This window comes from Gorilla gorilla, chromosome 3 (genome assembly GCF_029281585.2).
Source record: "Gorilla gorilla gorilla isolate KB3781 chromosome 3, NHGRI_mGorGor1-v2.1_pri, whole genome shotgun sequence".
Taxonomy (NCBI): Eukaryota; Metazoa; Chordata; class Mammalia; order Primates; family Hominidae; genus Gorilla; species Gorilla gorilla.
This window is the reverse complement of record NC_073227.2, coordinates 49,049,934-49,075,138: the sequence shown is the minus strand read 5'-3', so window position 1 is coordinate 49,075,138 and position 25,205 is coordinate 49,049,934. Positions and strand designations below refer to the sequence as shown.

Sequence of the window (25,205 nt, the reverse complement as noted above, 5' to 3'; positions counted from 1 at the left end):
GAATAGAGCAGTGAAAAGGTAGATGAGGTCTCCGCTCCCATAGCACTTCTATTTGTTCTAGTGATGGAGACAGGTGATAGGAAAGCCTTCCAGTAGAGGAGATAATTGTGGATCATGGTACCTGCTATGGAGGAATGAAGAGTGTGATGGAGGGATACTGGTCACGGCCCACATGATGTTGGGTGACCAGGGAAGGTGTCCCTGAAGCAGCAGTGCTTGAGCTGCAATCTGAAGCATGGGGAAAGCCCAGTCTATGAAGAGCTGGGAAAAGCCCATTACAGACCAAGGAGTATGGACTGTTTAAGGAATGGCAAGGAGCCAGGGTGGCCAGAGCATAGCAAGTGTGGTGGGACCTGGTGGGAGACGAGGTTGGAGAAGGCGGCCTGGTCAAATCAGAGTGGAGGGCCTTGGTAAGGAGTTTCAGCTGTTTCCTAAGAGTAGTGGGGAGCCACTGAAGGTTCAGTAGGTGCGGGGCATCTAGGGTGCTAAATGGATGTGCCTGTTTGATCGGGAGGGGCAGGGAGGTGGCGAGAGCAGCACGCAGACAGCACATTTAGGAGGCTTCTCCCCCGTATGGTAGCTTAAAGATTTCCATGGCTTTTCTGCCTGGGGAACAGCGAGCTGCACCTCAAAGCTTCTCAGTGGTCAAGTTGTGATCAGAGTTCACAGCAACAAGACTTCACACCCACCTTTTAGCCATTGACTGCCCATTTATACTTTATATAGAGAGAAAAACCAAGGTATATGAACTTAAAAGATTAAGGAATTTTTGTTTGTTATTAGAGGTATGGGAATTTTTAAAACAGTTACTTTATAGGTAGTGGATGCTTTTGATATTGGCAGCAGAAAACCCTTCATTGGATGATTTTTTCCTTCCCAAGATGGAGACTCAAAATGGAGACACAATTAATTGCCCACTCAGTGCCCATATCCTGTTCCATTGTTGCTCATAGGGCTATAGTTTAATTCAGGGTGGTGTGGAGATCAGCCTCGACAGTAAATTGTGATGATTAAGCCAATATACCAGTCCTGAACCCTGATTTTCCAGCATTCCTTGTAGCAAGTGTGGCCCTGTGACCTACTTCTGGCCAGTGAGACCTTAGAATAAGTCCACTGGGATGGGAGTGAGGTTGCTGGGAAAGCATTTATTGTCTCTATAAAGCCTGACAAGTGAGCTTGTCAGTACCCTCCCTTGCTTTCCCATTCTTTCTGCCTTGAATGATGATAAGATGCCTGGATGTACAGCAGCCTTCATGTCACCATGAGGTGACAAGCATGAAGGAAAGTCCAAGAGCCTCAGAGATACCTGCCCTGAAGTTGTTGTCAAGCCAACACCTGCAGCCCTGGGCCTTCCAACTCCTTTCTTTTTGTTGAATCCACTGTTAGGTAGGTTTTCTGTTACTTAAAGCTGAATGGACTGTTAAATTAAGCAGATATGAAGACGCAGAAGTTATGAGCCTTTTCCTCATTTTTGTGACAGCCTTATACATGTCCTTGATATTCAGTATGACCTTTATCTTGTGTGAAAACAGTCTTTGAAAAGAAAGCTCTAACTTATATTAAAAGTTGTTCACAGTTCAAAGTGATGAGTTGTGGAGTTGTGGACTTGGAAATGTAATTTTCAAAATAAATGAACTCCTCTGTGTGAACTTGCTGTAGCAAGTACCGTGGAGATATACTTCATGGGCAGTATCTTCCTTATGGCCTTTTTTATGATACTCTTAGTTTTCTGGTGAACTATATTGTGTGTATTTATGGCTTTATAGGAAACTATAGCAGTACTGGGGTAATAGCATAAATAGTCTGATTTCTTGAAAATGTTAAGCTCCAACAGGCTTTATTGGATTTCAGGGTAATGGTATTATTAAATTTTTTGCCACTTTTCAAACTTCTTGTGGCTGAGTTCCAAGCTGCTGCTTTTAAGAAATTTGGGGGCTGGTTCTGTTCATTTATAGAAAAAAGTTATCCTGGAATTTTCTATTGCTAAATTGAGGGGTAGGGAGAAATAATTTAACTTTTTTTTTTTTTTTAACTGCCTTGGATTTGGGTATAACACTCAGGATTACTTTCCACATGGAAGGTAGAAATGGCTTTGCAATATGTATCATGGAGATAATATAAGGTATGAAATGAAAATTGTCTTCTCTAGTTTATTGGGAAAAAAACTAGAAGTCATAGGGTCATCAAATTGTAAACAGAAAAGAATTTTGCACATCATATAGTAAAATTTCACTTTTTTCCCTAGCCTTGGAAACTTGAGACCTGGAATGCTTTCAGTTATTCATTTAAAAAATAAAAATATGTGCAGTTACCCTATGTATCCTCTTCTTTAATGAAAAATTGTTCCAGCTGGGCACGGTGGCCTACGCCTGTAATCCCAGCACTTTGGAAGGCCAAGGCGGGTGGATCACTTGAGGTCAGGAGTTTGAGACCAGCCTGGCCAACATGGTGAAACCCCGTCTCTACCAAAAATATAAAAAAATTGGCCCAGTGCAGTGGCTGGTGCCTGTAATCCCAGCTACTCAGGAGGCTGAGGCAGAAGAATCGCTTGAACCCAGGAGGCAGAGGTTGCAAGCCGAGATCACGCCACTGCACTCCAGCTGGGTGACAGAGTGAGACTGTCTCAAAAAAAAAAAAAAGAAAGAAAGAAAGAAAAATTGTCCCAAAGGAACGAGAAACACTGTATAACCCCAAGAACCTTGACAAGAAGGCTTTTTAAGTCACTTGTTTCGACTACCTCATTTTACCGAGAGGAAAGGTTACTGCTTTAAGGTAGACCAGCCAATTAGCCCTTGGGCAGGTAGGAACAGGACCACAGAAACTGTTAGGTGTGTTAACATCCTCAGTGCTGTTGCTGGAATTCACGATGGCAGTATCTTATGTGGGATCAGTGCTTGATCTTGTCTACGAGAGCCGTGAGGGTTTGACAGACACTGATATGACACAGGGCATCCCAGGCAGAACAAATGGAAGAGGCTTGTGAGTGGGAGATGTTCAGTAGCTTCAGTATAGAATGAGGCACTGGTGTGGTGCCCTGTTTGGGATCAGGTAGGAGAAGAATGGCTTATGTCCATGCAGATTAGGGACAAGTTGGGGTTAGTTTGACCTATTTGGGACAGAATATAGAGGGTCATAAGAGCCCATCAGTGAAGTGAGATTTTGTTTTGGTATGTATGTATGTATTTTTGTACAGACAAGGTCTTGCTATGTTGCCCAGGCTGATCTCCAACTCCTGTGCTCAAGTGATCCTCCTTCCTCAGCCTCTAAACGTGCTGGGATTACAGGCATGACCTACCATGCCTGGCCCAAGTGAGATTTTATTTGGTAACCAGTGAAAAGCTTTAAGAATATTCATGTTGGTGACAGTTAACACACAGCAATTACTGTGTGTCATCACCATTCTGAGTGCTTTACACACACTCTCCTATTTAATTCCCACAACAGACATTTGGTATAGATATTCTCATTATCTCCATTTTACAGTGGAGGAAACGGAGGTTAGCTGACTTACCTAAAGAGACACTCAGAGGAAGCAGTGGAGATGGAATTCAAACCGGGGTGGCCCAGCCCCAGGGTCCTGGCTGTTGATAGCTTGGAGCATGTATATGTGGTGGTGATAAAGGTGGTAGATGCTCTTAGGAAGGCAGCTCTGTGGGAGAGTACAGTTGGATTGGCATGAGGGCAGACAGGTAATGAGAATATCGACTGTAGGCCTTCGGGACAGTTAATAAGAGCCTGGCCTAGAGGCGACCGTGGAAATGAAAGGGTGGGAATTCACATGTTACTAGCTTCAGAGGATGGATTAGTGCCAGGTTTCTGACTGGTCATGGGGCGAGGAAGGGATGGAGTCAGAAATGTCTGGGATATTGCTTGAATGTCCACCTAACCCAGTTAGGGAAGTTGAGAGAAGATTTGGTGGGAGAGTGATGATTTATTTTTACAGAGCCCTGTTTTCCTACTTTGTGACCAACTAGTGCAGTGGTTCTTAACCTGGGACTCTGGGGAAAACTGTCTAGAAAAGAGATGCATGTAAGTGTGTCCTAACAGATTTCTGTGAGTTTTTGGAGTCTGCCAAGCTCACATGTTGTTTTAGCATGGCCTTGGGACCACAGAAGGTCTCCAGTGTTTTGAGGCAGTTTGTGGCTGAGGCACTTAGAATTCTATGGTGGCTTGTCCCCTTCCCAGCTTAAGAATCTGTGGGTGTGAGCTCAGGAGGAGGGGATGGGTGTGTGTCTGCATTTTAGAGACCCGCCTTTGTTTTAGCTTCCCTGGCGCTGATTCCTGACTTCCGCTTTCCTTCCTGCCCTTAAGTTCTGTTGAGGAAAGCAGGAGACTGTAGCTGGAGATAGAGGAGGTCCTTGGTGTTTCTTTGTGAACTTGCATCCTGTGTCGAGGGAAACACCCTGTTCCTGTGGTGGCCTCCGGGCTCAACTCTTCCTACTGCCGCCTTTCTGAGAAATGTGACCCTGGCCAGGTATGTCTTCTTGGAGGCTTCTAAATGCAGGTCCCAGCTGAAGGGCTGAGAAGGAACAGCAGGTTGTTCCAGGATAAGTAGCTGATACCTTTGTGGAAAAAAATACTGACGTGGATGAGAGAACGTAGAGCTTGGCAATTTGGACTTCTGTTTCGTGACCATTTCTCCCTTTCTCTTCCCTTCCTCTTCTCCTTCCATTCCTTCTCCCTCCCTCTTCCTTATTTCTTATTAGAAGAGTTGCTAATTGTACATGGTTAGTAACTGTGACTGTACCTATTTTTATCTTCGACTATGGTTTTCAGGCTTGATTTTCCAGGGAAAGGTAACATTGGCAAGTTGCAGGTGACGTGTGGAATTTGTAGGAATGGCTACATAGGAAAGATGAAGGGAACTAGAAGTCTTGGCTACCCCTGTCCTCCAACCCCTTAAAACCCTCTGGAAAAACAATATGCATGTGTGAATTTGAATCCTACTTCAGTCACCAGCAGAATGTCCATGCGTGTGCCAGTTCCCTAATCTCTCATCTGTAAAATGGGGATGGTGATATTTACTTCTTTCCAAAGGGTGTTGTGACACACAAATGAGGCAGCATATGTGAAGGAATTCTAAGCATCTCTCTTATCTCCTTGTTCCCGTCTAATTAAAAGTTTCTGTATTGTACCTTGGAATGATCCCAGAAATACTAGGAGGGAGGGAGAATCTAAGTGCTATATTAAATTGCTTTTTGTATGTTTATTCCATTTCTACATAGTAACCATGTGAGGTAAATATTTTTATTTTTATTTTTATTTTTTTAAATTGATCATTCTTGGGTGTTTCTCGCAGAGGGGGATTTGGCAGGGTCATAGGACAATAGTGGAGGGAAGGTCAGCAGATAAACAAGTGAACATAGGTCTCTGGTTTTCCTAGGCAGAGGACCCTGCGGCCTTCCGCAGTGTTTGTGTCCCTGGGTACTTGAGATTAGGGAGTGGTGATGACTCTTAACGAGCCTGCTGCCTTCAAGCTTCTGTTTAACAAAGCACATCTTGCACCGCGGTTAATCCATTTAACCCTGAGTGGACACAGCACATGTTTCAGAGAGCACCGGGTTGGGGGTAAGGTCATAGATCAACAGCATCCCAAGGCAGAAGAATTTTTCTTAGTACAGAACAAAATGGAGTCTCCCATGTCTACTTCTCTCTACACAGACACAGCAACAATCTGATTTCTGTATCTTTTCCCCACATTTCCCCCTTTTCTATTCGACAAAACCGCCATTGTCATCATGGCCTGTTCTCAATGAGCTGTTGGGTACACCTCCCAGACGGGGTGGCGGCTGGGCAGAGGGGCTCCTCACTTCCCAGACGGGGCGGCTGCCGTGCAGAGGGGCTCCTCACTTCTCCGACGGGGCGGCTGCCTGGTGGAGGGGCTCCTCACTTCTCAGACGGGGCGGCCGGGCAGAGACGCTCCTCACCTCCCAGACGGGGTCGCGGCCGGGCAGAGGCGCTCCTCACTTCCCAGACGGGGCGGCGGGGCAGAGGCGCTCCCCACATCTCAGACGATGGGTGGCCGGGCAGAGACGCTCCTCACTTCCTAGATGGGATGGCGGCCGGGAAGAGGCGCTCCTCACTTCCCAGACTGGGCAGCCGGGCAAGGGGTTCCTCACATCCCAGACGATGGGCGGCCAGGCAGAGACGCTCCTCACTTCCCAGACGGGGTGGTGGCCGGGCAGAGGCTGCAATCTCGGCACTTTGGGAGGCCAAGGCAGGCGGCTGGGAGGTGGAGGTTGTAGCTAGCCAAGATCATGCCACTGCACTCCAGCCTGGGCAACATTGAGCACTGAGTGAACGAGACTCCGTCTGCAATCCCAGCACCTCGGGAGGCCGAGGCTGGCAGATCACTCGCGGTTAGGAGCTGGAGACCAGCCCGGCCAACACAGCGAAACCCCGTCTCCACCAAAAAAATACGAAAACTAGTCAGGTGTGGCGGCGCACGCCTGCAGTCGCAGGCACTGGGCAGGCTGAGGCAGGAGAATAGGCAGGGAGGTTGCAGTGAGCCGAGATGGCAGCAGTACAGTCCAGCTTTGGCTCGGCATCAGAGGGAGACTGTGGAAGGAGAGGGAGAGGGAGACAGTGGGGGAAACGGGAGGGGGAGGGGGAGGGGAGGGAGAGGGAGGGGGAGGGGAGGGGGAGGGAGAGAGGGATAATATTTTTATTTTTTGAGAGGAGAGAACTGAGGTTCAGAGAGGTTTAAAACAAAATAGCTTCACCACCTGCTACATATGTGGCAGTTATTTACTATCTTGCTGCCTGTTATGACATCTATAAAATGAGGATAATAATAGTTTTCTCTCCATGGAGTGGTTATAAGGATTGAAGTGGTTAATATATAAGAAGTCTTAACATATAATGCCTGGTAAATAGTGTGATTGATATATTAGCAGTTACAGGGTGAGTGTCTCTTATACAAGATGTTTGGGACCAGAAGTATTTTGGATTTCATATTTTTGTTTTTGGATTTTGCAGTGTTTGCATTATACTTACCAGTTGAACATCCCAAACCCAAAACTCCAAAATCTGAAATGCTCCAAAGTCTAAACTTCTGGAGCACTGACATGATGCTCAAAGGAAATGCTCATTGGAGCCTTTTGGATTTCAGATTTTTGGATTTGGGATGCTCAACTGGTGTTATCATTAAGAAAACTGCCAAATGTCTTCTAGGCCACTGTTTGGTGAAATCTGGATTGGCTCATATGTATAATATGTTGAAATCGGATTTCACTATAATTTTCTAAACTAAGAGTGTATTTGATTTTTGTGTAGAAGGATTGAGGAAGTGATGTTAGACATATCACGAAAACTTAAAAGGATTTAGAGAATGTGGGGAAAAGAGGAGAGATCCAGGGATAATTAGGAGGCAGGTCCAAAGGTAAGCTCTGTGTTGCTGCTGAGATGTGGTTGAAGAGAAACCATGACTTGGTTCCTTGGTTGTGATACTTAACCTTCTCTTGGAACCATCAGATCAGAGATAGATAAACTCAGCAAATGAGGTCTTTGGAGTCTCCATGTTACCAGCTTCATCCCACTTTCTACTTCCTGGAAGAGGCAGTGGAGTAGAATGTTAAACTAAGGATTCTGGGATCATTAGACCAGGATTGGAGCCTGGGCTCTGCTGCTTTTCAACGTCCCAATGTTGTGCAAGTTTGTTAACCTTGCTACAGCTTGGTGTCCTTCTGTGTGAAATGAGGAGCATCATGGTGCCAGCATTCTAGGATTTATGTGAGAAATGAAAGGGATCATGAACACTCTTTGTATTTAGCCCGAAGGAAGCCCTCAACAAATGTTAGATACTTAATATTACCTGGAGCCCTATCCCTGTGGGCTTTGGTTAGGCCCCATAGGCAGGCCACAAGTGGCAATATTTGGGGGCAGTACCCTTTCTGTATAAATCCTGACTATAACAATAAAAGACTTGTACCTCCTGTCCCTGTTTCAGTTAACAATCTCTGGCATAGAATCTTTGAGTTTCCTTTGAGATACTTTTATCTGCCTCTCTTTTCTCTCAAAAAGCACCTTAGACCTTATAGGAGAACAGAAATGGAGTATCGAGTATCTTACAGTTGGAGGAGAACAGAAATTTTTGCATCTTCTACTGAGTTCAAAATACCTCATTCCCCTTACTCCAGTTTTTAATTTGCTGCAAGTAGGACCTTTATATCTAGCAATGGAGCTATTTAAACAAAATTACATTATAAACCAACAATTTTGCAATTCTGTTCTGTGCTATACAGAGATTTTCCTCTTTATCTCAACTGTTCTCACTACCAAGGCAGGCTAGGGGAATGAATGATGAGTTTTTCTAAGAAAAATTAACAGGTGACAAAATTGAACCAGGTTCCTCAGAATCACAGATCAAGAACACAGATCCCATGTGTCCTGACTCCCCACTCCAGTGCTCTTTCAGAAAGGACATGTTGCCCCTCAGCCTTCCTTCCCACCCCTGTGAATAGAGCCTGCCAGGGCGTTGCATGCTGCCTGGGAGGCAGCTGCCCTTGGGACGGCTTCCCTTGCTGATGTAGACCTTACCAAATGACCTGTGTCAGCCTCATGGGGAACTGTGAGATCTTTTAAAAAAAATCATGCATTCTTCTTCAGAGGAAAAAAATCTTCCTTGGCCCATTTAGCAAGATCCTTGCTCCTTAGTTTCCCTTAATTATCTTGATTTTTTTTTTAAACTGGAGAAGACCATCTGCTTTATGAGGCAGTTCATCTCTTATGTTTTCTCTAATAGGTCTTTGAAGGCCCAGTTAAGCATATTAAGGCTTCATCTCATTCTTGTTTGGGATCATTTTGTTTGGTGATTTTAAGTCACTGCCACTGGCATCTCTTGGTTGTATATTTGAGATACCTTGCAGTGTAGATTTTACGAAGAGATGTTATCTTTGTTCCATGAATTGCAGGCTCTGTGAGCCATTTTCCATATAGTGCCAAACTATCACAACAGGATTCTTTGCTTTTTAAATTCCTTCCTCTCACTACAAGAAGTCCTATTAACATGTTTTCTGAGCTATAGAGTAAAATCTGTCAAATATAGCATGGAAAGCAGATGGGTGGTTGCTGTCGTCCTTTTCACAAACTCTAAACCTAGTCTTTCTTAGTAAAACTCAGCTTTGTCACCTTCTTTTACCCCAGAGTTTTCATTTACGAATAGAAGACATATGTGAGGGAGAGGGCACTTCTTTATTGTTTTTTTAAAGATACATGGTATCTATATACCCAGCTTCATGTACAAACCTTTTTTTTTAAATTAAAAATCTTTGTCTCTGAATATAAAAATGTTTCATGCTCATTATAAAAAAAAACTTAGAAAAATAGCAACTTATAAAACATCAGAAGGCCATTTTCTAAATCCTGTCACCCGGAGATTACCACTATGAACATTTTGATGAACTCTTCTATTCATTCCTTTAGCAGTGATTTCTTGAACATCTGCTATGTGCCAGGCACAAGGAATATGCTAATGAATGAAACAGACATAGTCTCTGTCCTCATACAGGGAGCGAGAGAAAGACATTAAATAAATTATAGAAATTATATAAATAAATTTTATAAAAGTACAGAACATTAACAAAGTTAAATCCCATACAAACTTTTTTAAGAAAGAAATAGAGTAAAATCCCTACTGACAATGAAAACATACCAGAAGACACGCTCAATTAAAAATGATTAAGACCGCCGGGCACAGTGGCTCATGCCTGTAATCCCAGCACTTTGGGAGGCTGAGGCGGGTGGATCACGAGGTCAGCAGATTGAGGCCATCCTGGCTAATGTGGTGAAACCCCGTCTCTACTAAAAATACAAAAAATTAGCTGGGCTTGATGGTGGGTGCCTGTAGTCCCAGCTACTTGGTAGGCTGAGGCAGGAGAATGGCGTGAACACGGGAGGCGGAGCTTGCAGTGAGCCGAGATCACGCCACTGCACTCCAGCCTGGGCAACAGAGCGAGACTCCATCTCAAAAAAACAAAACAAAGCAAACAAAAAAATGATTAAAATCATAATATTCTATTTCAAAATAAAAAGAGATTATTACAAAATTATACAGGAGATGAAAGAGCAGCGTAAGTCTGAATTAGCAAAACTCAGAGACAAGGAGACAGAACTCAAGAAAGAATTAGAAGTTTAAAAAAATCATCTTAGAAATAAATTCAAAATTGGAAGGAGCACAAAATCAACTAAATACTACAAATATTGACCTAAGAGAAATAGAAGGTGAAAAGGAGGAAAAAGTTAAAAATCCAAAGGAAATGAAGAAAGAAGTAAAATTTGGGAAAAGTTGACAAATAATGAAGATAGACAAAGCAGATCCAACATACAGGTAATAGGAGAGGAGAAAAATAAAGCAAAGGGGTGGTGCAAATGATACATTTTAAGACAAGTTTTCTGGAAAAAAATTGAAACTACTTTTTGAAAGAAAAAATCATGTATTTTAGAATATCACCTTAGAACAACCCATACCAAGATATCCTAATAAAACTATTGGGTTAAAAAGAAGAAAGAAAAAGAAAAAGTCCTTTGGGCATCTAGACAAAAAAGGGAAAAACAGTAATAGAGAATTAGATTGTTCTTAGACTTTTTGACAGAAACTCTTACGCTGAAAGAAAAGTCATATCTAAGGTATTCAAAGGAAAGAAAATGTGAGCCAATATTTTTATATCTAGCAGAATTGACCTTCAGACATAAAGAACACAAACTTATGAACATGCAAAAAAATCAGTGGAGGAAATATTGCTCCTCATGAGCTCCTCCTAAGGAACCTTCTACAGAGTGAGCTTCAAACAACAAAAATAACTGGAAAGATGTAAGATGAGCTTGGGACATCTCAAGATAATAAATAGGTAACAAGGAAGCTATCAAAGATTATTAGGGCATGTCAAAATGACTTAGGAGCCAACTTGAAAAGGCTCCTACTGGCCAAAAATAAAATTGCAAATATGTTTAAATCCATGAGGTTATGATATTAAAAAAAAAATTATTGGTTCTGCAGTATGAAAAAAAAGGTTAATGGAGCACCATTTCATCATCTTGAAAGTAGTTAGGAAAGAATCAGCTTCTTTCTTATATGAACTGTACCACTGGAAAACCAAGTGGTAGATGAAGGAAAGCATCTCCTAAAATTTTTCCACCCAGTAGATGAAAATGAAATTAAATAATTGGAATGTCACTGTTTTCCAACCCCTGTGGATTTAGTGGATTTAGGCATTGAATAACAATGGCTGCTAACATTAGAAATGAATGAAAACCAGATACCATGTGCTTCCTAATGAAAGATCATACCACCACAGACTGAATTTCAATCTGTTCAAGCCTCTGAATCTAGCTCCAATTTGCAGGAAATTCAGAGGTTGGAGAAACGAGTTAAACATGCACCACCAAAATTCATACTGTGGAAACTCCATAACTCAGACAGCCCAGACTCTTTTAACAAATAAATTGTAAGGAAAAGAAAAGGATAGAGGCGATATAGATTAAATGTAACTTAAAAGACATCAAAATTTTAAAAATAGACAACACTAATGGTGACTAGGATTATACACTCGGGTAACAGAATCATAAAGAAATGCCAGGAACTGGTTACCATAAATTCAAGAGTTTGTTTACTTTGGAGGAAGGGAAGGGCATGGAGGGCCTTCTAGGGTAACAAGCAAAAGCTGTGTTTTGATTAAGATGATAGTTATGGGTGTTTTCTTTGTAGTAAGCTATTTGTTTTGTGTGGTTTTCTTCATCTGTGTTTTATTTTACCATAAAAAGATTTTAAAATATTTTTATGAAAGAATGACACTATACATACTGCCTTTCTCCCAACTTTTATTATGAGAAGTTTCAAACAGAAAAATTGAAAGCATTGTGTAGGCAATACCTATATACTCATCATACTGTTTTACAGTTAGTTTTCTTCATTTAGTGTTATTTAGTAAATATCTTTCTGTGCAATTAAATATAGAAGCAGCCTCACTTTGAAGTGATGCATAGTATTCCATTGTAGGATGTGATCCTTTATTTAATCAGTTTCCTAATGATGGACATTTAACTTGTTTTTGATTTTTTTCTAATAGAAATAATGCTGCTTATTTGTCCTTATGATAAATACCTAAAATTTGCTTTGTCACAGCATATTCTAATATGCAAAGTATAAATGCTGATGTGCTGTGAATGAACAGTTAGCAGTAGAGACTAAAGATGCAGCCTGTATTAATCAAGACAGCCCTGTGTAACCTAGGGAGAACATAAACCTCAAAGAAAAAAATAAAAAATAGATTCTCCCCGCAGGATCCTCACATAGCATTATACCTTTCTTGGATCAATTTAGGTTTCATCCCACAGCTCTTCTACAATCTCATTTGGTTGTTGTGGGTATAACTAGTGTATCATTTATGTATTGCCACAATTAATGCTGCATAATGAAGCACCCCAAAATTCAGTGGCTTAAACAATAGCTATTAGTATTTTGGGGATGGCTGAGTGGTACTTCTCATAGTCTCTGCTGAGCTCACTCATGTGGCTACAGTCAGCTGCAGGGGTAGTAGACAGATCTGCTGATCTTTGCAGTGTTCTTTCATGTGTTTGATGGTTGGCTGGCTTAGGGTGGTCAAAAATGGCCTTGGACCAAGAAGATTCAGCCATCCTACCCAAGTCTCCCAACACCCTTCCAACAGGCCTAGGCATATTCTTATGGCAGTAGCATAGATCCTGTCTTTTTCAGGGGAGCAGAAATGGGTCCATGCATTCTGAGCTTCTGTGTCATCCCATTTGCTAACATCCAGTTGGCCAAAACAACACAGTTGAGACCAGAGCCAGGGGAAAGGGATTGCAAGGTTACGGAGTAGTGGGCAAGGATGCAGAGACGCTGTTGATTGGGGTCATTAACTTAGTCCTCTATAGTTGTCCAATAGCATATTTTAAATTGGCACATCTTAGAAGCATTAAACATTGCAGTTATTTCTAAATTGCAGATGTTAATGCCTTTGGAATATGAAAGTTGGGGATCAGGCCGGGCACGGTGGCTCACGCCTGTAATCCTAGCACTTTGGGAGGCTGAGGCAGGCAGATCATGAGATCAGGAGATCAAGACCATCCTGGCCAACATGGTGAAACCCCATCTCTACTAAAAATACAAAATTTAGCCAGGCGTGGTGGCGCGCACCTGTAATCCCAGCTACTCAGGAGGCTGAGGCAGGAGAATTGGTTGAATGCAGGAGGCGGAGGCTGCAGTGAGCTGAGATTACGCCACTGCACACTCCAGCCTGGGTGACAGAGTGAGACTGTCTCAAAAAAATAAAGAAAAAGAAAGTTGGAGATCAGGTATATTTGTGGGGGAAGCATAAAGCTTTTGCTTCATTGAAAAAATTTCTGATTAAGTGTTATAAAGATAACTCTTAAATGGAAAAATCTACATTTAATGTTATATCTTGAAAATATTTCTTTTCCAGTTGTTGGTGTTTTCCCCTGGGATACATTTCAGAAAATAGGCTTTTTTTTCTGTCTGTGCATATTTTTCTTTGTTTGATAGTGTTCTTGGAACTGGTTTTGAAATCTCACTTGGAGAACACAGAATGGAGTAAGATAAAGAGCTAGGATCATAAATCAATGTCCTTAAGTATTTTTGCGAAAGATAAAGAAATTGGTGATAGGATTAGTTCTTGGACCTTTATTGCCACAACTTTTTTCTCTCTGTTTTCTCTCTGTTATATAAGTGGTAAATTAAGGATCTCTCAAAGCTGTGATTTTTAACAGCAGGTATGCAGTGACCAGCTATGTGAATGGCAAAAAAATTATTACCAGTAACGGTTAATGTTCCAAAAATGTAAGAAATTCAAGTTTATTCCCATAGAGTACAATGTTATATGCCAATTCAGTGTGTACACTTCTGTGCAGAAATAAAAATATTGGAATAAAGTTTTGCATTACATATACTTATTAAATACTCTTCATTATGCATGCATTACAAGACTATACACATTTTACTTGTTTAACTGAAACTGGATGTATTGTACTAAGCAGGTAATTTAAAGGATTTTTTTTTAAAATAGTCGACTGTTACTGAATTTTGCTTTATTTTCTGACTTTAAAACCCACCCCCAGAGTGAGTTAAAATTTCACACATGTAGCCAGGCATGGTGGATCACACCTGTAATCCCAGCACTTTGGGAGGCCAAGGTGGGGGAATCACAAGGTCAGGAGATCGAGACCATCCTGGCTAACACGATGAAACGCTGTCTCTACTAAAAATACAAAAAATCAGCCGGGTGTGGTGGTGGGCGCCTGTAGTCCCAGCTACTCGAGAGGCTGAGGCAGGAGAATGGCGTGAACTCGGGAGGCGGAGCTTGCAGTGAGCCGAGATTGCGACACTGCACTCCAGCCTGGGCGACAGAGCGAGACTCTGTCTCAAAAAAAAATAAAAAATAAAAAATTTGCAGATGTTCTCAAGTATGTTTTATTTTGCTTTTCTCAGCTGCAAGCAACAAGAGGACTCAGGTTTTGCCTACCAGCAGTTGAGAGGCCCCTTTGTTTTTAGTTGCCATGTATATGAGGATGTTGGACACAAACTTCAAAAGAACCCTAATAATGTGAGAATTGTCTTGTGGCATTAATTAATTTAGGCTATTTGAGTCAACTTTGAGAGAAAAGTTCCAAAAAACATGGTGTAACGATTTTGAGCCTCTTTTTTAGAGGTGAACAGCTGGTACCAGCTCCATCACTTGCCTCTGGTGGGATCTTTGGCATGTTACCTAACCCTCTGTGCTTCAGTTTCTTAATCTGTAAAACTGACATAATAACCATATCTTTTTCATAGGGTTGCTGGAGGTGATCAGTTAGATAATCCTTACAAAGTACCTACTTAGCACAATGCCTGGCACATAATAAGCATTCAATGAATGTTATATAGCGTTAGTGCTGGAAGGACCCGAGTCATCTGATAGAAGTACTTCGCTTTATAGATCTGGAAATAAGGCTTAGTTCTCCGGGGGAAAATGTTTAAAACCTTAAAGTAAGAGGGAATCGGTATGTTTTTGAAGATAGATCTAATCCTGGAATGCAGTGTCTACTTTAAAAGTATTCATCACTAAAATAATCCTGTAGATTTTCGAGAGCAAGCATCTGCCGACAGTTTTTTTGACAGCCCTTCCTCTGCTTGGCAGGTTACAATGATGATTTCACTAATGTCAGAAAGACAATTTTCTATATGATTATAGTTTTTAGCTCCATTCTTGGACTCAGCCTACTATTTGTGAACGTTTTCACAAGAAATCAGGATAGGGCAGAGAAAGAATACAGAAGATGTGAACTACAAAAATTTATTGGGTACTTACTTATGCCAGGTATACAAAGATCTCCAGGACATTGCTTTTTGGTCCAGAAAGCTTACAGCCTAGTTGAGAAAACAAGTATGGGTGAGAAAAAAATAACAACAGCAATAATAGCAGTGAGTATTTTTTTTTTTTTTTGAGACAAGGTCTCACAACTTGTTTCACAACTCACTGCAGCATTGAACTCCTGGGCTCAACCAGTCCTCTTGCTTCAGCCTCCCAAGTAACTAGGACTACAGGCATGTGCCACCATGCCCAGTTAATTTTTAAATTTTTTGTGGAGATGAGGGTCTCACTATGTTGCGCAGGCTGGCTGGTCTTGAATTCTTGGCCTCAAGCAATCCGCCTGCATAGGCTTCTGAAAGTGCTGGGATTTACAAGTGTGGACCACTGCATCTGGCCTTAATTAGCACTTATTGAATGCTTAAGATGTGCTAGACACTAAGCAAAACAAGCAGCCTATGATACCCCATTCTGTTGTCATAGTAACTGTCAGATTGATGGTAACCACAATTTACAGTCCAACAAGACAGTTGAATAGGCTTCCAGACATTAAGTATTGGTTCAGGATCATACAGGATTTAAGTGTCAAATAAGTTAAAAGGAAGAGATAACTCTGGGCCAAGGTCATAATTTTCAAAGTTGGGGTTTGGGGGTGGCTAGAACTCCCACCAGGTGAGTGTGGAAGGGGTCCACTACTTGAATTTTTCGGGTGGAGACCAGGGATGATAAATGTCTTGCAGTCCTTAGGACTACCCTGTACAACAAAGATTGTCTTATTCTGCAAAGCTTTTAAATACCCTAGCAAATATTCATGTAGTTAAATAACATTTTTATATAATTATCTGACCCTGGAAATTCTAAACATGGTTTTAATATACACTATGTATTCCAGAAGTGAAAACTTTTAAAAAGGTGAAATTATTTTTAACATGTTTTATTTAACCTAATATAACCAAAATATTATCATTTCAACATGCAATCAATATTTAAAAATTATTCGACACTTTACATTTTTTCCACGCCAAGTATTCACAATCGGCGTGCATTTTACACTCACAGCAATCAACTTGGATGCAATATTAATTGGAAATACTTGATCTGTATTTAAATTTCATAAAATTTAGAGTTGAGGAAGTAGACTCACCTACCTAAGAAGTTCCAAACCTACTTAAATGTTTTCCAATAAGAGTCAAATATCAACTTATAAATCTGCATTTAAATTAATTGTAGTTAAATAAATTCAGTTGTCGGTTGCGCTACCTTTTAAGTATTCAATAGCTTCTAGGTACTAGTAGATAGGGACTGTATTGGACAGCACAGCTGTATATTGTTCTTAAAAGCCATCATTTGTGTAGTGTTTGCCTATTTTCCAAGTGCTGCTTTGATATCTTCTCAGGTTATTGTTTATGTAGTATTAGTCCATGCCCCTAAGTTCCTCTCAGAAACTGTTTTAATTAGATGAGATTCATTCATCAAGGATATAAGTGCCTAGGGGAAAAAGTTCTGCATAGCTGTACCTCATCCCCAGGGCCAGGAAATGCCTTGCACATTCTAGGTGTTTAATAAATGTTTATCTACCTAAATCCTAGTTGGTCCTCAAATTGCACCTTAAATTTGACTTTCTCAGGAAAGCATTTCCTGACTCTCCAGTCTGGCCTGTGGTTTTTTGTTGCATTTTCTCTTACACCTAAGTTATTTTCCTCCAGAACTTACTTATGTGAGTAACTTTGTGATTAATATCCATCTCCCCAACAACTAGGCTGTAAGTTCCACAAGATGGTAAATGTGTTTTTACTCACTAAAGTATCCCCTGCTCCTAGCATAATGCATGACACATGGCAGGTATGGAGTAAATATGGGTCAGATAATAACTCAGGGCTATTTATAATATAAAGTCATTAGCAGAGTGTCTAATTCTTAACTTTACAGAAGTTGGAGTTTGTTTGGTCAGGGAAACAGAAATATTTTATTTTAAGGATTATATACACTAAGGACAGTCATCCCTCGGTATTTGAGGGGGATTGGTTCCAAGACTCCCTTCAGATACCAAAATCTGGGGATGCTCAAGCCCCTTAAATAAAGTGGTGTAGTATTTGCATAGAATCTATGCAACATCCTCCTGTATACTTTTTATTTTTTAATTTTTTTTTTAGAGATAGGGTGTCACTGTGTTGTCCAGGCTGGAATGCAATGGTGCAATCATAGCTACTGCAGCCTTAACCTCCTGGGCTCAAGTGGTCCTTCCACCTCAGCCTCCTGAGTAGCTGGGATACAAGTGTGTGCCACCTCACCCAGCTAATTTTAGTATGTTTTGTAGAGACAGGGTCTCGCTGTGTTGCCCAGGCTCGTCTCAAACTCCTGGGCTCAGGTGGTCCTCCCATCTCCGTCTCCCAGTGTGCATGAGCCGCTGTACCTGCCCCTTCTGTATACCTTAAATCAACTCTGGATTACTGATAATACTTAATACAATATACATGCTATGTAAATAGTTTTGCTGTACTGTATTGTTGAAGGAATAATGACAAGGAAAAAAAAGTCTGTACATATTCAGTACAGATGCAACCATCACAGGCCTAACTTTCTGATCCTCACTTGGTTGAATCCATGGATGTAGAACCCGAGGATACGGAGGGCCAACTGTATGTAGATTCTTAGTTTTTGTTCAAGCCTTTTCAGAATGCTCACACTAGTATGCCTTTTTTTGACTTTCTCTCTACTGGTATTCATTTTCTTGAGTATCTATTACTTCATCTCTTTCTCTGCATAGCATTTAAGGTGCACTGAAGACAAAAACTAAAATGTAAGAAAAGGAAAATGGAATTGTGAAATATGTTTAAGGAACTGAGCAGAAAGTTATAGGGCAAAGACAGAGGAGCACAGAGGAGGCATCACTTGCTGTTTCAGGACAGTTTAGAATAAACCCACCCTTTTAATTATACCAGAGTAATGAGCCTTACCCACAGTTTGTGAAAATATAATTGACACTGTATCTTGGCTCAGTAGACCAGGCTGTCAGGTCATTATCAGAATCATAAATTTGGAAGTGATGCCCATTAAAGGTTGCTAGTTTGGAAAGGTTAGACTAGAATTTAGAGCTTTTGCAAATATAAAGGTTTTTCAATTTAAGTTGTGCTTTAGAAAACCTCTGGCATTTGATTTTTTTCTTTTAACTTTTCATGGAAGTGCATTACGCATACAGAAATGTGCACGTAAGAGCACAGCCTGATGAATTTCCACATCTCAATGAAAAAAACATGACATTCCCAGTGTCCCAGAAGCCACCCTTTTGCTTCTTCCCTACCCCACCCCCAATCATCCTGATATCAATGTTTTTCCTGTTTTTGTAATTCATATAAATAGAATCATACAGTATCTGTATTTGACTTAATATAACATATTATCATTCTGAGTGACATTCCTGATAGCAACTCATTGAAAACAAGGTCTATTTTCAGTTTTCCTTATTATGTATTATCTTGGTAAACTGGCAGCTTACCAGTATTTCTAGATCTTTCTATTCCTTTAAGAAATTTTCCATGTAAATGCATGTGCATGTGAGTATACACCTAGGTGTGTGTGCACATGTATTTATATGTGTACGCTTTTTAAAAATGTTACTCAAATTAGATCATGCTTTGCTGTGCATATTCTTCACCTCTTGGTGATGCATCTTAAAACCCTTTTTGGCCAGGCGTGGTGACTCACGCCTGTAATCCCAGCACTTTGGGAGGCCAAGGTGGGCGGATCACTTGAGGTCAGGAGTTCAAGACCAACCTGGTCAACATGGTGAAACGCTGTTTCTACTAAAAATACAAAAATTAGCTGGGCATGGTGATGCGCGCCTGTAATCCCAACTACTCGGGAGGCTGAGGCAGGAGAATAGCTTCAACCCGGGAGGTGGAGGTTGCAGTGAACCGAGATTGCGCAGTTGCCCTCCAGCCTGGGTGACAGAGCCAGACTCCGTTGCAAAAAACCAAAAAACCAACAACCCCTTTTATATAGGCTCTTGTAGATCCACTTCATTTTCCCTAAGGGCAGCATGGTACTTCATTGTATGAGTGTATTATCATCTAATGAACCAGCTGTGCACTGAAGAACATCTAGGTGGTTACTGGTCTTTTGACTTCAGAAGAATAGAATCCACGTTAGCTTGTCTGTGAAACAAATTATCAGAAGTGGAATTGCCAAGCAGTGGGATCCATGCATTCAAAACTTGCTCAGATATTTGTAAATGGCTCTCCAAAGAATTTTGCCAGCTTTTACTCTCACCAGCAAGGTTTGAAACTTCCTGTTTCCAGTGTCCTGTCCTTAGATTGTGGTATTATCTGGCTTATTAATCTTTCCAGTCTGATATAGGAAATCCAGTTAGATATTATTTAAATTGGTATTTTCTTAAGTTTTGAGTGAAGCTAGTGATTTATGTTTATTCAACATTTGTGTTTCTCTTGGGACTTGTTTCTTTTCTTATTCTCCTACAGACTTATTCATATTTTTCTTAATGGTTTTAAGGAACTCTTTCTATATAAAGGAAATTAGCCCTTTTATGTCATCTGTGGTGGTAATTTTTTCGTTAGTCTGTTTTTTGCTTTTATCGTGTTTATAGTCACTTTTTTTCTAAACAGATGGTTTTAATTTTTACGTGGCAAAATGTACCAATTTTTTTTTTTTTCTGTAGTGGTGCTGAATTGTGTGTGTCTGTGTGTGTCTCTGTGTGTGTGTGTGTGTGTGTGTGAGATGAGAAAAAGCATTGGAAACTTGAGACAGAAAGGTAGGTTAGGCCTACCATGAAAAAAATCCTCAATAAATGTTTGTGGGAAATGTGGCAAAGTAGGAATTCAAGTTTCAATCAAAAGTGGTATGACCAACTATAAACAAACAAAAATTTGGACATTATCTGCCAAAATTTGTTTGGTATATATAACAGCTTTGGAGAGATTTTCACTGCTATGCTTTTCTTTCTTTTATGCTTTGTTATTTGGAGTTTTAATTTCTCAAATGATCCCTTCTTTTTAGATTTCAAATTATAACCTATTTCCTGCACCATTGCTGACGCCCGGTGATCCATGTCAGAAGTACTTCCAGGTCAGATACATTTTCTCATATTTCAATGCAGAGAAGCAGTTGAATATTAAAACTTAAAAAAAGATAATGTTTAATGTTAAACTTATGGTTTGCTAAAATAACATGTTTTTTAATTTCATTGTTCTTCACTAATGTAATAGAAAAATGAATCTTTAAAATCAAGTATAAGAATTAATTGGACTTAACCATATTTGTGTAATAATTGCATGAATACTTATATCATAATGTAAAAATATTTTAGTTGACTGTGACAGGAGCTTAAAACTGTCAAATTTTACCATCTAGCATTGTACATTACAGCCTGGGTACTGCTGAAATGTGAACAAAGGAGTAGGTGTTGGTGTTGCATTTCTCAATCTGCATCTTATTAATAGCTTGTAGAGTTTGCTTAGACAGAACCCCCGCGCCCCCCCCCCCCAATACTGAATGTATTCTCCTTGGGTCTAATCAGCAGATTAATTTCAGGCCTTAGGAAAACAACCTTAATTTTATTGTACATCCCTTTTTTGGTCTCATGATAGATGCTAGTCTACACACAACGTGGTGTGGGATTTAATCCCTAGCCTCACAGTTACATAATAAGGAAAAAGCAATTGCAGTAACATTTCATATTAAACATCATATAGGACTTCAAGTGACAGATCTGGATAGATTTCATATTTATTAGGGCACATATTGCTCAGCAAGTTCTGAGTTTTTAAATAAGTAGATTTAAACCATTGGCAAATAGATACTAATGTCCCTAAATTCTAAACTTATTATTAAATATAACCAAGCTGTTTTCTCCTTTATATGACATTTTTCATGTTATATTTCAACAAAGAACTAAAATAAAACATAAACACTAAGCTCAGTAGAGGTATATGAGAGGCAACAAATATTCTTTTATAAAAAACAGCCAAAAACTATGACAAACCTGAGTTTACACAGGAAAATCAGCGTCTTAGAGCTGATTTTTAGAAGCCATCTAATCATAGTGTGATGATTTGGGGAGGGTATGGATTTTGTCAATACATATTTTGTCAATACGTATTGAATAGATATATGAATTTTGGAAAAATCAAAATAAATACGTATGTTCATTACAAAATAGATTTTAAATGTTGAGAATAATTCTTTTAGGGATCCTTTAACTTAAAATCATATTTTTATGAGATAGGTTATTAATAGATTATTATTATAGTCTTATCTTCAAGGTACTCTAGTATGAAAACATTAAAATAAAGCTGGCAAGTGTATAAAATGATGTGTGTTCCTCTAAGTGAAGGTGGACTAATCATAATCAAATAACTTCTAGAAATTTCCTGTTCTTGCTATATTTTGTTATGCTGATGTTTTCATTCTTCATGCTGGTGCTCAAACAGCTTTATTCTTTGGTGGTTATGTAAGAGATACTGAAACAGTTATCTAGCCTGGTTTTTAAATAACAGCTACTACTCTCATGCATCGGTATGACATATAACACATTTTACAGGGAAAGAGGTATTCCTAGTTCAGTGGAAAATCCTATTCCAGCCATTTTTTTCACTTGAAAATTCAAATGGCGACTGGTGAAAGAGGGTCTTGACTAATAAGTGGGGTAAGGTTTGCCTTCAGCTCCTTTTTCTAACTCTAGGGAGCTGTGACTACAGGGACATCTTTTAAAAACAAACATGTCAGAATTTATTTATTTATTTATTTATTTAAATTTTTTTTTGAGACAGAGTCTTGCTCTGACACCCAGGCTGGAGTGCAGTGGCACAATCTTGGTTCACTGCAACCTTTGCCTCCCAGGTTCAAGCGATTCTCCTGCCTCAGGCTCCCGAGTAACTGGGATTACAGGCATGTGCCATGATGCCCAGCTAATTTTTGTAATTTTAGTAAAGACAGGGTTTCACCATGTTGGCCAGGCTGGTCTTGAACTCCTGGCCTCAAGTGATCTGCCCGCCTCGGCCTCTCAAAGTGCTAGGATTACAGGTGTGAGTCACCACGCCCTGCCAAACATACCAGAATTTATACCATTGTCTGCCTCTGAAACTCCTATTGACCCTTCAGGATTCAGCTCAGGAGTCCCTTCTGAGCAGGCCTTAGCCCATGATATCAAGTAATTACCCTATTTTAAGGATCCTGTTATTGTTTAACATTTTTTCCCTTTCAGAATGGATTTGGGGCCCAGCTTATCAGTAGTAACTCAAGAAAATATGTGACATTTCTTTATAGCTCACCTGCTTTTTTTTCACCTAAACCAATATTCTCAAGCTGGATCATCATCAGGCTTGCCCGTAAGTTTAGAGCTCTATTAAAAAAAAATTATCTTTGAAAGTCACTGAGGCTTTATTAAAGAATGGAAACAGCTTAGAAATTGAGCAGGGAAGAGAGCTAGGTGTGGTGGTGCATACCTGTAGCTCCAGCTACTTGGGAGTCTGAGGCGGCAGGAGGATCGCTTGAGCCCAGGAATTTGAGGCTGTAGTGCATGATGACTGTGCCTGTGAATGCACTCCAGCCTGGGCAACATAGTGAGACCCTGTCCCTTAAAGTAAAAAAGAAATTGAACAGAGAAAATGACCTTGGAATATAATTTCCAAAGTTGACTACTCCAAAGGTCTTAATTCTTACTTGAATATACACATTCTGCTTGTGCTTCCTAAATAACTGACCATCACATCTGCCAGGTGTTATGTTGGGAATGGCAAGCTTTCCCCCATCTGGAATGCCTTTTTCTTTCTTGTCCACTGCTGGGCTCCTTTCCACCCTTCAAGATCCAGCTCAGCTCTTCTTTTTGTTTTGAGATGGAGTCTAGCTCTGTCGCCCAGGCTGGAGTGCAGTGGTGCGATCTCAGCTCACTGCAACCTTCGCCCCCCGGGTTCAAGTGATTCTCCTGCCTCAGTCTCCCGAGTAGCTGGGACTACAGGCATGTGCCACCATGCCCGGGTAATTTTTTGTATTTTTAGTAGAGACAGGATTTCACTGTGTTAACCAGGATGGCCTTGATCTTCTGACCTCGTGATCCGCCTGCCTCAGGCCTCCCAAAGTGCTAGGATTACAGGCATGAGCCACCGCGCCCAGCCAGCTCTTCTTTTTGTGGGAAGCCTTCCCTGAACCTCTCTCCTCATCCCTAACATGGTGTTCTCATAAGACCCTCTGCCAACTTCAGCCATTGTGAGTTTGTGTAATCTGATTTTCTGCCAAATCTGATTTTCTTTTTTAGAAAATAACATTTCTTACTTATTTTTTATAATCGACAAATAAAACATGTATATGTTTATTGTGTACAACATGTTGTTTTGAAATGTGTATACATTGTGGAATGGCTAAATCAAGCTCGTTAAGATTGAGTTTGTTAAAAAGTATGTGATACATCTGTCTTAAATCTCAGTTCCACTTCAAACATTGAACAGAGTGAGTCCTCAGGCAGTTAAGTTTAATGGGACACAAGAAACCCTCAAGTGGGTAAGATCTGGCTGTATCTGACACTCTGCATCAGCAGTGTGACATTGCTCGCCTAGTTAGAGTATTCTGAGGTTCAAATCCTGCCATCTCCCTGGCCCGGTGACCCAAGCTGCCTTATTGATAACTTTTGCCTCTTTTGTTCACAGAGTTCTTATCATTTTTGTCACATTGAAGGTTTCCTTTCATGAGTAGTTTCGGGAAGCCAGCTTTATTTAGCCTCTCCCTCCTAAAAGGAAAAGAAAAATCAGAGTTTATTTCATTTCCTTAATACTTTGTGGTCTAGTTCAAACAGTGACGTTCCTCAGGGTAGAAGTTTCACTATTAACTCCTCAGTGGAAATGAAATTGTATAGCAGAAAAATAAAAATGAAGCAAATGTGAAGTTTCCTTCAAGCATGGGGCAAACATTGGACTTCCTTTGGCCCATTTATCAACCCTGGGCCCATTTGTCAGTTTCCAATTTTATAAGCATGTCGCGGGAGTAAAGGGAGAGCAGCAGGTTATTGAAGAGAGAAGTTCTTGTCATTACTCACAAACTCTTTCTTTGACAAAAGGCTAAAGGTCTTAGAAAAGGGAAAAGGAGGAGGGCGAAAGCCAGGTTTAACCACAGGATGCAGCACAGGTTTGTATTAGGATGTGGTCTGAGTTACAGGGCCAGTAGGCCTGGTTGTATCTGTGCTGGGGCCTTTGTGGCTGGGATCGAGAGAAGCTGTGCAAGTCATGAAATTAGAGCGATCCTGGCTTATCCAGTTTTGTTTAGGTTTCATAAAAAATACTTTGTGTATTAACGAGGGCTCTTTTTAGTTGCAAAACAGAGAAAACCTAGCTCCAAGTGGCTTAGGCAAAATACATAAATCTATCCACCTGAGAAGTCCAGCAGTATCATATTTCAGGCATGTCTTATTTTAGGGATTCAGTCATTAGGGCTTGCACATTTTCTCTCTGTCTCTTGGCTTCGCTTTCTTTGGTACAGTCATGCTGGGCAGGTTATCTCCTCATGGTGACCCCTTGAAGCTCTAGGCTTACATCTTCTAGTTCAAGAAAAAGAGAAAACAGAGCACCACTCTTACCTTCTGGCAAGTCTCATGGTTGGCTTCATGTGGGTCATAAGCTTTTCCTTGAACCAGCCACTAGAGCCCTGGGGATTTGCTACTGTGATTGGCTGTGCCTTGGCCGTGTGCCCCCTGAAATAAGGAGTACAATCATCTCTGCCTGAAACATATGGGCCTAATCCCTAGAGTGTGCGCTCTGCGCTCCATAGGTATCTTTACTTTGTTGGTTTTGTTCACTGCTATATCCTCAGCACTTAGAAGCATATCTGGCATGGAGTAGTGCACAAAAAATATCTGTTGAATGATTGAATGGGTGTAGGGGA

The 25,205-nt window shown here is 40.6% G+C and overlaps 1 protein-coding gene across 24 annotated transcripts in view; it reads left to right on the top strand.

Annotated features, from left to right (window-relative positions):
* Window positions 1-25,205, top strand: part of APBB2 (amyloid beta precursor protein binding family B member 2) — a 398,493-nt gene that overhangs the window by 158,658 nt on the left and 214,630 nt on the right. For 20 of the 24 annotated variants that reach the window (XM_063705242.1, XM_063705243.1, XM_055384848.2 and 17 more), the window contains one exon: window positions 20,334-20,402. The exons of the other annotated variants lie outside the window; for them this stretch is intronic. In XM_063705242.1, coding sequence (XP_063561312.1) covers window positions 20,384-20,402 — 19 coding nt within the window. In that variant the 5' untranslated portion in view covers window positions 20,334-20,383. The remainder of the gene's footprint in view (window positions 1-20,333; window positions 20,403-25,205) is intronic. 24 annotated transcript variants of the gene reach the window in all.